At 42.1% G+C, this 11,283-nt stretch overlaps 1 protein-coding gene across 2 annotated transcripts; it reads right to left on the bottom strand.

Moving 5' to 3' along the window:
• Window positions 1-3,660: 3,660 nt before the first annotated feature.
• Window positions 3,661-7,728, bottom strand: LOC129368698 (oligodendrocyte-myelin glycoprotein-like). Of its 2 annotated transcripts, none has more exons than XM_055043778.1 (2): window positions 7,560-7,728; window positions 3,661-7,051 (listed from the first exon to the last, which is right to left on the bottom strand). In XM_055043778.1, the coding sequence occupies exons 1-2, from the start codon at window positions 7,565-7,567 to the stop codon at window positions 5,680-5,682; spliced, it is 1,380 nt and encodes a 459-aa protein (XP_054899753.1). In that variant the 5' UTR covers window positions 7,568-7,728; the 3' UTR covers window positions 3,661-5,679. The 2 variants fall into 2 exon arrangements, with proteins under 2 accessions (XP_054899753.1, XP_054899752.1); XM_055043777.1 differs by having other exon boundaries at window positions 3,661-7,054; window positions 7,560-7,588.
• Window positions 7,729-11,283: the final 3,555 nt, after the last annotated feature.

Raw genomic sequence — 11,283 nt, forward strand, 5'->3', positions numbered from 1 at the left:
CGCACAATGACTGCATGTGTTATCAGAGTAATACGTGCCTTTTTAAAGCCTGTCCGTACACAATAGTCGGAGAAAAAGTGAGGGGGGAAATTAAATGCTCAAGAACACAAGAGGGCAGTACAAAGAAGTACACCGAGAGTGAGTCTTATTGGATGTGGCTGGAAGTGAGAGGGAAACACACCGAAAACAAGCTCGGGTGGTGAGATGAAGAGGGGAGGCATGGCAGCAGTAAATGATGCTCGCCCTCTACACCTTGTCAGTTATTAGGAGAAGCCAGAGGAGAAAGCTGACATTACTTTGTGCTGTCTACAGAAAAAATAATTGGCTTGCAGGCCAGCTTGCTGGCACCTAAAGCATTTCGAAGTGATGTTACAAAGTTGCACGCCAGACGAAAAAAAAAAAAAAAAAGGGCAGGCGGGAAAAAATAAAATGAAATAAAAAAAATACATGCGTATTATGTGCCATGCAAAAGTTTGGGTATTGTTGAGTTCTGCTTCTGCTGATTTCAACATGTGATGAAAAAACGATGTGCCCTTTAACTGGCATGCAGCTATGTTAAGTAAGACATAACAGTTTTTTATTATTATTAATACAAATTTGGAATAAGAAGAGGAAAAAAAACAGCAAATGCAAAAGTTTGGATTCCTCCCCTCCAAAACGTTTGAGCTTAAATAATTTGCAGACCTTACTGTGATTTCCAGGGCTGCAGCTGGTTCACATTCATTTAATGTGGGCATTTTGTGCAAGGCCGTTAAAAGCTTTCCAATGTGAACGTGTTTCCCCCACCCCAAGTTTTTATCTATTTCTGCTGTTTTATTTACAGATCACATTGAAAATAAAAATAAGTAACATCTGAAAAGTAGGCCTGTAAAAAAATAAATAAAATAAAAATAAGAAGTACAAATGCTACCAGCCAACTTCATGTAACTCTGTTTTCCTATTTTGTCAAAAGGGTGAGTTTTAGGAGTATATTCGATTTTCTCAACAAAATTCTTAGTATCAGAAGGAAAGTCGATCCAAAGCATAAGAAGCCACAATTGCTGTTTGGTCCCTTCATGCCAAAAAAAGAGTAAATAACCTCCTACAAAAATTTGTATCTCAAAAAGTAAGCTTTTTTAAAAAATAAATGTATTATAGATATGCTTACTTTTAAATTTGCTCTGAAACTTAATAAATATTGTTCAAGAATTCAAAAATGATTTTGCCGTCAAAAAATCTGACAACATTCTAAAAATACAATAATTTAAAGATGCTAAATATAATTGTCATTATTCAGCGAAAGCAGTTATTTTTGCTTGTTTGTGCTCAAGTCTCATTTAATTTCACACCCACTGCAAAAATGGTTGTCAACAGCAATAAATTTCTGTAATTTTTGTTGTAGCTGTTAGAATAGCTAAGCAAGCTTCGTTTGTCCTCTGGCGTCCTGAGAAGTCAGACATTCAACATGACTACCAGTCTAAATTAGTAACACTTATTTCGTGTTACTAAATAAATAAGACAGTAAGTTGGCTCCAGATTTTATGTCCTGCTGTTTTTTTTAATTTATTTATTTTTTAGAAAACAATTGGGGAAAAAAACAATTATTCTATGGCCAGGGAAATTCCAACCTGGGATCTGGTCATTTTAATTGCTTATAGTAATTTTTGAAACAAGGGAAAACAGATGTGTTTAAAAAAACACCCAGAGGAATTAAGCTGGAACCATTTAAAAGAGATTTTGGGGTTAGGGGTGGTGACTGGTGGGTGTGGTCCTTACAGGAACTGGGCCACGAGTCAAATTCTGCTCAGGTCCCATATAATTTGGGACTGGCTCATAAACGAGCATCTAAGTAAACTTAATGGAATGAGAACGCAAACAGTGTTCAGAGATTTTAAACAAAAACTAAGGAAACAAGAATGGAGAGAAATAAAGAGTAAAATACTTCTGCAACAAGCACAAGGCAGATCGACTTGGACTTGAGCTGCAGTCTGACTCACAGGAGACATTTCACCGACTGAAGTGGGAAAAAAGAGACCAGCAAACACTAAAAGCCAACAAGTACAACTACAATTCCCACAATTGTTGCCCGTCTGGAGGTGTGAGCTGAAGATGTCACCATGTCCTGTCATGCACATCATTAAAAAAATTTCTTCAACAAAGCTGTGCTCTTGGTGACCCGGGGAGATGATGGGAGGAAGCTAAGAGAATAAAAAACACGACACACTTTCTTATTTGCACAGAATAACGGATTTCTTTTTGTTCCATTATTGAGCTGTAGTAAACATATAACACTTTTGCACATGTTCTGTAACGTCTTATTTCCCAGAAGTATTCATAGAAATCAATGTTTTTCAGGCTTGATTTCAGATCTGTAAGTAGACAGGAAATAAATATAGCAATATCAAACAACATGAACGATTAACAAGTTTTCCATTTCATTCTTTGACTGGTCACCTGCTCTTCAGACTCACATTTTCCTCCACCCATCCGGAGGATTCCCCCTTCCACTGTAAAAGGTGCTTTACTTTTGATATTTTGTCACATTTCTTCCGTTTAGGGTCTGGGTGCCTCTTCTTGCTGACTCATGTTTAAAAAAAAATCATTCAAATAGACATCGAGTAAAAGCTGCTGCTCTGAGAGGTTTTCAGGTTTTGGTGACGAAAAAGTAAGTCCCAACTTAGTGCTTTATGTTGCTTGATAACAACTCTCCATTGAAATTAACTTTGAAACATGTTCTGACTACTGTTATTATGGTTCACAGAAAATACTGCAAGATATGGACGAAAAACTTTTTCCACATGTAATTCTGCATTTATATATATATATATATATATATACTTTTGAGGGAGGCACCAGATGTCCTTCACTGTGAGATATGATGATGTTCTTTTAGTGAAGTCAGAGAAATGGCCAGATTTTGTTTTGTTTCAAATTCTTTCCTGTTATCTAGCTGCTTTACCTGTGCCATCTGTATCTTGATCCTGGCTTACTTATTGCACTCTCCTCCGGGTGACACCTTTGTGCAGTGAGATCCGAGTGACCCCTTGTAAAAGGATGAAGATGGTCAAACGTAAGGAAAATGCTGTTTGACCAGACAAACATCCTTTTAGACTGAAGCGATTGACACTGCAGGCACGAAATCCCGAAGAAAAAGAATATCCTGTTTACCTGAGTTATTTTAATCTCTAACAATGCATCATGTTTTAGCTTTTTTCTTCTTTTCTTTTTTACACGATATGTGTCAAATTAAATGTAGAAAAGGCTTCAAAAATAATCACTCTCATTGTTTGACATCGCAAATAAATGCGCTGCAGATACTCTGCAGCTCCTGAGTCAAAGGCAAAGAACCCCAAAAAACTTCAAGTCAGATCTCTTTTCTCAGACTTCCTTTATTGCGCATTTTAAAAGTCTTGCAGTGTTCTAAAAAGAAAAAAAGAAAACTACACTATTTAGTCAGCAGTTATGGACAAAATCCAACAATCAGAAAATGTTGATTGCTTTAAGCGTAAGTGTCATTAGAGACTGCAGAACCTTGAAGAAGTCACCAAAACAAACTTCTAAATTCTCTGGCAGCGGTTCTTCTTCAGTTTATCGAATGCAGCCCGCTGTACGGTGGTGCATGCCTTTTAAATTTTGGCAACTTATGCATCTTTATGCAAATAACATTAAATTGTAAAAAAAAAAAAAAAAAAAGCTGCAGAGGGGCATCACAGCTGTTTAATGCAATCAGGAGGATTTGAATATCTTAGCATTCTACAGGAAAAGAAAAAAAAAATCATAAACTCTTTAACCCTCTGCAGTAAAACACCAGGAAGTTTGCATTCCCCAAACGTTCAGTCACCATGCAGATGATTTTCACTAGCGCCAGTGAATCATGAAGGACACTTAAGTCTCAGATGTGATCAAAATACGCAAGAGGCGCTCTGCACTCGCTGTTTTGTCCATTTGTTTACCCTCTGTTCGACAGAGTCTCTGTTGCTTCCTGTTAAGCTCGTGTCGTTACAAATGTACACATCCTGTCCAGGGATGTTGGCTCCTGCACAGAAAGCTCAAAATGAGTTAGCAGAATCACATGAAACAGGGACTGGGGACGTCCACACATACTTGTTTTTAATTAAAGGAGAACACTGTGTTTGTTAAAGAGGTAAGAAGGAAAGGTGGGTTTCAGAAAGCAGAATAAAACTTGCAATTACAAAAAAAAAAAAAATGAGTGAGAAAATAGAAATGACACTGAACAGCTATTGTGGACCGCAGGTGTAACAAAAAAGCTTCTCAGGCAGCGTTGGCAGAAAGTCAAAGAAGGATTCAGCTCCACAACAAGCTGTTTGCTGAATGTATAGTGCCATCATGTGCTTAGCTTCATTCATTACATTCACTGTTGTTTTTTCTCACAAATGTTCAAGAAGAGTCTTTTATAAGAAGCAGCATTACAAATATTGTGTCAATGTTTTATGTCGAAAAAAATTACCCATGGCGTAAAAGCTGAAGAGTGTCAAGAGAGGATGCTACTTAAAATGTGGAAGAAAAGCGCGTTTGAGAGAGGGCCAGACTTTCAGAAGACAAGAAAAGCAAAGAACGGGGAGGGATCATCAGAGGAGAGCAGGGCTTTATCTGTGTAAAATTGCAAAGACCGAGAAGCATTCATTACAAACAGAGCTAATGAGGCTGAAAAGCTGATGCAGATTGCCCGCGAACTCTCGGCCCTCTCACATTCATTTTCTGGTGATACTCCACTTGGGTTTAAAAAACACTTCCATCATTAAAGTTACTCCAGACACAAACAACAGCAACAAAAAACAAAAAAAACTCACCTCAAAACTATTTCACAGACCCCTCATTGACTTTCAGAGATTTGTGATCAATTATTTAAATTATAAATCGTCTGTTGAAAGAATTTCAATTTTTTTAAAAGATAATTCCTAAATGAGACTCTGACTCTGAATGATGGGATGTGACTGTCAGGCTCTCGTGAGCGAACCGTTTCAAACACATCGGTGGCGTCATGAGGATGGTACTTTGCTGTAATGGCACAGTTCCTGTCGACAAGACATGCTTTGGATCAGTATATGTGACCTTATGCGGCGCCCTGTAGACTTATTCATGCATCTTTAAATGCTTCACATTTTCTCAGTTTCTAATGTTGATGTTTTCAAGTCAGAAGCTTCTCGTTTTTGTGAAAAAAATGCCAGATTTTAACAGCAAACACATGCAAATCTAGTCAGGCTTTTGCTTGTGAAAACAACTGAAGACCATGCATCCTTCTTTCTCTCTACCTTTCAGCCATGTGAAATCCTAATGAAATATTGTACATTGAAGTTTTTCAACATTGTAACATTGCAAATGATAAGAGTTTCATAAGCTGCTGCACCTTGATGTTTGTTTGAATCATTGTGTGTTAGTGGTTCAATGAAGAACGGTGTCAAATGTTGAGGCAATAACATGAAGAGCTGAACATAAAGATTTCACATTTTTTATAAATCCATTTTGCTGGCATTAGTGTGAACCTTATGTAATCCAAAAAAGTGGTTAGACATAGTTACTATTTTCTTTTTTTTTAACCGTCTAAACTTTCTCTGGAAACATGGCTTTCGTGGGTGCAACAACTACTCCGGCATCATCTCTCTTGTGCTTTATTATTATTATTTATTTATTTTTTTTGCTTTGAATTCACATTTTGCCGCAAACTCTTCACACCGTGCGTCAGATGACCTGAGGCAAAACGAGAGGGAGAAGCCACAAGTCGTGAAGGAAACCAAACCAAGAGAAGGTTGGGCTGCTGTTTCTGATGCCTCCAGAAGGCAACTGATTCTGTCTCCTGACGCTTCTGGTGCGGAGCGTGGCTGTCCTCTTTGTTTGGGTGGAGGAGGCCTCTGTTATAAAGAATCGATCGGTGGCCAGCTCCACGCCGTTTCCTTTAGATGTGTCGGTAATGAGACTTTTGTCAGAGAAATGGGATGAGTCTGTAGTGTGGAGCGGGGCTGAGGATGAAGCTTCCTTTGTGCCTGAGATGAGATGATCTATGTCCTCTCGGCTGCCGGTTCTAGCCAGGTGATTAATTGTGAAGGTGGAAATGCTGATGGCTGTTTCCGTGAAGGCATCGTGCCCCGTGTTTAGAGACTCTCCGCGGGTTTGGGGCGTGCTTTGCTGAGCGAAGGCGGACCAGTACCACCGCGTGACGCTGTCTTCAGGCGACACCGATCTCAGATCTGAGGCACCGACTGCCAGAGGGGGCAGAACAAAGGAACCAAAGTGCAAACCTCCAGTCCTGCTGGAGTGCGTCGATCCACACATAGGCTGGGTGTAGCAGGGGCAGCCGAGGACAAGTGCCGAGGTGCTCTGAGTCCAAGTCAGCAAGTAGTCGACCTCATGAAGGTGGCAGGCCCAAGGGTTGCTACCCAGAGTGACGACTCGAAGTGAAACCATCCTGTCCAAAACGCCAAAGGGCAGTGAGGAGAAGCGGTTAGAGTGCAGGTAGAAGTGGGTTAACTTTGGGAGTCGGTCAAGAGAGCCCGGCAGCACCTTCAGAAGCATGTTGTGGGACAGATCAACAGTATCCAGGTGCGCAGGCAGGTTGGTGGGCAAAGTGTAGAAGTGATTTTTGCTGAGGTTGAGCATCCGCAGCTCAGGCATTGTGTTATTGATGAAGACGGCCCTCTCTACCTTGTTGCCCGAGAGGTCGAGGGTCTTCAGGTTCCAGTGGTAGGCCGTGTCGTTCTTGTCCAGCAGCTGGATGCGGTTGGACGAGGCGTGGAGCTCCCAGAGGGAGCGAGGCAGGCCTCTGGGAAGGCGGCTCAGCTTGTTGTGGGACAAATCCAGGACGCGGAGGTGGGTGTACGAGGCGAGCCTGTCGTCCAGATGGACGAGCCGGTTGTGGGACAGATTGAGGGAGAGGATGTTGTGCTGCAAGCCGTCGGGGAGCTCTCTCAGGCTCCTCCGGAAACAGTCCACCTCTCTGTGGCTGCGGCTGCAGGAGCACACGGAGGGGCACACGGCCAGGACGCGGAGCCCGAGCCACAGCACCAGCACCAGCTCCAGGAGGGCCTCATTAAGAAACGGCTTCAACATTACGGGCCTGCTGGGGGTTAAAAAAAAACAGAAAAGAAAAATAAAGGGAGAAAAATGTCAGCGTATAAAAAAGCTGAATGAGCAAAAACACACTGAACTACCTCTCATGTATCCAGCACAGTGCCTGCATTGTGCCCTTTTTTTTTCATACAAGCGAATAACACCAGATCTGAACTGTAGTGAGGATTTTTCAACTACATTGAAGAACATCATCCATCAGGAAGGAGGACAAATCCCTGCAGTCATTTTCCCTGGCATCAGTTTGTGTTCACTCATCAGTGGTTGTCAGTGGAGTCAGTCCCATGCTCTCAGAGGAGGAAAACTAGTCCAATAGATGGGTTTTGGTAACGACTCCACAGAGGACTCATGCATGAGCTGGTCCAAAGGCAGGCAAAGACACAGCCGACAAGATACTGCAGTGTTTTTTTTTTTCTTTCTTTCTCTCGCCCAGGGTGTGGCTAATGTGTGTGCAAGAAGAAGAAGAAGAAGAGCCTTCAAATATGTTTCGAACTCACCTCCTCATCTTATCATTCCAGTCACTTTTTCTCTGCTCCTTTTTGCCGCTCAGCACCTCTTCTGTCTCCTCTCTGCTGCTTTCAAGCTCGGGACCAGCTGGTGCTCTGCTGAAGGTGAATTTGCCCCCCCTCCCCACCCTCCTTCTCTCCTCTGTATGTCTATCTTGGTATTTGACCCCTTCTCTCTTGTCCAGTGCAGGTGTTCTGCCCTAAACTCGCGTCCAGATGAGTCCCTCTTCTCCTCCCTGTGCAAGCTGAGAGTTTACTACTGCATCTTATGGATCTTTTGGGCTGGCTCGATCAGGCACTGCAGGCTCTGGATTTACTGTGTGCAGTGGAAGTGAGAGGGGAGGGGTGGCGTGTTAGCAGGGAGAAGTATTGGGAAGGAGAAATGGAGCGCATAATGGAGGGGCTCTCTGCATACACGGATCCCCACTAGGGAAACTCCTTAGTCCCTTTTAAATCTCTCGGCTTTAAAGATCCACTCCTGTGTTCCGAAGAACAATTACTGTTCAGTTTGGTTTAACTGGCTGTTTGTACTTAAAATAAAGACTGTTATCAGTTATCTGCTCAATATAAATCATCCCTCTCTAAAGAACCCTCTCTGCCCCTCCCTCCCCCCTGTACAAGTCGATGAAGTGCTGTAATTGGCTGTAAATGTAGAGGCTGCCACAAAAAGCCTCAAGATTTATTACAGAGGACTCTCCTCCTCTGCAGCATCCCACCTGTCATCAGCAATACAGCCAACTCTCCATCTTGCACTGCATTGCTGCACTTCTGCCTCCCGGTTACACCATGCTCGGCTACAACACCTTGCAAAAGTTTTCACACCCTCCTAACTTTTTTTTATATTAGTATTTGTGTGTGTGTGTGTGTGTGTGTGTGTTTGCTTTACATTTCCACATTTTCCAGACAAACCTCTGCGTGTGTTTTAGTGTGATTTTATGCGACAGGCACGCAGTGGGGCGCAATTATGAAGTGGGAGGAAAACAAAATGGATTTTCAGTCTTTACAGAAACAAAATCAGAAAGTTGTGGCGCGCGTTTGTGTTCAGGCAACTTGAGTAAACAATTTGGTGATTTACCTTTCACTGTGATTACAGCTGGAAGGTTTTTTTGTTTTGTTTTGGGGGATTTGGGGGTTGGGACGATGCCCGTATCTAAAAAAAAAAAAAAAAAGAACGCCGTGCCACTAGCTCAAACTAGGTAACACTGGAATAAGTGTGCATTAAACAGCAATTTGGAGTTTTGCCACAGCTTCTCATTCGGATCTACATCTAGGCTTTGACTGGGCCATTCTATCATTTCAATATTCTTTGACCTAATCCGTTCCCTTGAACCCTTGACTATGTTTTCAGGGTTGATGCCCTGTTAAAAGCTGACCCTTCATTTTGGGAAATCAGCGAAAACTTACACAAGAAACCAATCTTATTCACATCTCCAAAGGTCTGGAAATCGGCCTCTTGTCTCCGGTGGAGCAAACAGAGACAGAGGCAGACTGATGAACGCAGTTAGCAGTACTTATTCAACTTTTGCCAACGTAATGATCTTATTGTGATATATGGTGACTTTTCAGATTTAAAAAAATCTAATTTGGAATCCCAATTGGTACTTTGCCACATTTTGCTGCATCCAAATGCAGAGCAATTTCATTCCCACTGCAGAAAAGATCCTCCACAGTGTGATGCTGCCACTACTACTATAAAGTTCAATTTGCCAAAGGCCATTTAAAGCTATTTAAATCAGGAAAAAACTTAAATGGCTATTTCAACTGACTCAAAATAGCGAGGATGCTGAATCCATACGAGCTCATCAACTGAGAAGCGGAAGTTTTATTTCTCCGGGCGCACGCGCGCGATATGAAAACACAGCCAGGCTAAATAAAGCGCCCGTTCGCGAAGCGCTCGCTGCTTCCTCCGCCACTTCTCTCTGCGCTTCCAGTCAAGCCGCCTCGCCTCAACTCTTCCAGCAGCTGCTCCGCTGAGACTGAAGCTCGTTGTTGCTGTCTGTCGCTCCTCCCTCCCTGCGAGCCTCAACGTCGAAACTCTGCGCGTCAAGCCTGCGCGCGACATTGTCGGTTTTGAGGCCGTGTTGCCAAGTCGCGATTCGGATCCTCCAATAAAGGAAGGAAGGAAGGCGGCGTCCCATTGGCTCGGCGACACAGAGCGAGCGTGTCGTTTGGCCATTTAGAGATTTTTGACTAAAAGGTGCAAATCCAACTATTATGTCACAAGTAAATAGGTGAACAAAATATCTGCACGTGACAGCTGAGGAAGGGCTCTTGTGTGTGTTATTTGAAAGGTCTCTTCTTGTTTGGTTGCGTCAGCTCTGGTTGAAATGAAAAGATCCTGTGTTGGAGCCTAACAGGAGCTCATTCTCCGCCTGCTAATCAAGCTCATCTCCTATTCGCTCTCTCTCTTTCTCACAAGTCTGCTGCGCCTTCCCCGAAGTATTCAGAATAACAACCGGTGAACTTCTCCACATGTTGCCACGACACAATCACGCACTTTCATACTTTCATGCGGGAGAAGAAGCACGGATGGTTTTTCTAAATCCTAAAATGTGTGTCAGGCATTTGTTGTTTTTGCACTCAGCCTCCGTTCACTCCATACTTTGCACAGCCGCCTTTCATTGCAGCTGCAGCTGCAAGTGTTTTGGTTTTTTTTTTCCTCTATCAGCTTGACAAACACTGCAGACTTCTTATTTTCTCGTTTGGGTCTAGGTTTGGACTTTGACTAGGCCATTTTAGCACATTAGTGTGGGCGGGTTGAAATCATCCATTGTGAGCTCCGACCCTCTTCCTATCAGCTAAGCAGCTTCTTTATCTCTGCTGAAGAATATCATCCCCACAGGATCTGCTGTTGCTACCTAGTTTTGTAAGAAACTGTGTTTTGTGAAACGTGCAACTGAGAACCGAGCTGCGGATCTCTGCAGCTCCTCCAGTTACCAGGGGCCTCTTGGCTGCTTCCATGATCAATGTTCTCCTTTTGCCTGACCTTTGATTTTGACTATGTTTTCTCTTCTCGTTGCTCAGTCCTGCCGACTCGTGCAAGCTGCACTTTGTAGAATTTTGTTTGCAAAATTAAAAAGAAAAATGTATGGAGTGGTGTGGAAGGAAAATGTCAGTAATCATGGCAGTACAGCAAACAAATCTAGTTTATTCAGCCTCCAGCAACACAGCAGAGTTCAAAATGGCAGCCCTCCCATCAGTCTTCTTTCTACATTCAGCCTTCTCGATTTACCCCGGCCAATCAAACTCCAGCTCTTATCACAGCTTCTTCTATAAAAGAGTTGGGTTTGTTGGGACCCTTCTTGCATGGTCCCAACAAAGACACATCCACAAGATAACAAACATTTCACACAAACAAAGGTTCATTTATACACTATAGAATTCACAACCTTAAACAAAAACTTGCTTCTTAATAAAAATAAAAATAAAAAAAATGTTCTTTTCTTTTTCACTCAATGCACCACTTGCATAAAGTGAAATAAAAAAAAAGGAGGAAGTTAGGACTTTATTGATTCCTACTTTTGGGAAATTACTGCAGCTTAATTTAAGAATGCATTAGTTTTTATTTATATCACCATTTGTTTTGGTATTTTCTGCCAGTTTATTTATTTTTACTGAGTTTACTTTTACTTTTTGTCTAATCATTTACCTATCTTTGATGCTGTGGTTGTTGTGAAGCACTTTGCACAACTGAAGTTGTGTATGTGCAAAGTCA

The sequence above is a fragment of the Poeciliopsis prolifica genome, unplaced genomic scaffold, assembly GCF_027474105.1.
Source record: "Poeciliopsis prolifica strain line A6 unplaced genomic scaffold, Auburn_PproV2 SCAFFOLD019, whole genome shotgun sequence".
Lineage (NCBI taxonomy): Eukaryota > Metazoa > Chordata > Actinopteri > Cyprinodontiformes > Poeciliidae > Poeciliopsis > Poeciliopsis prolifica.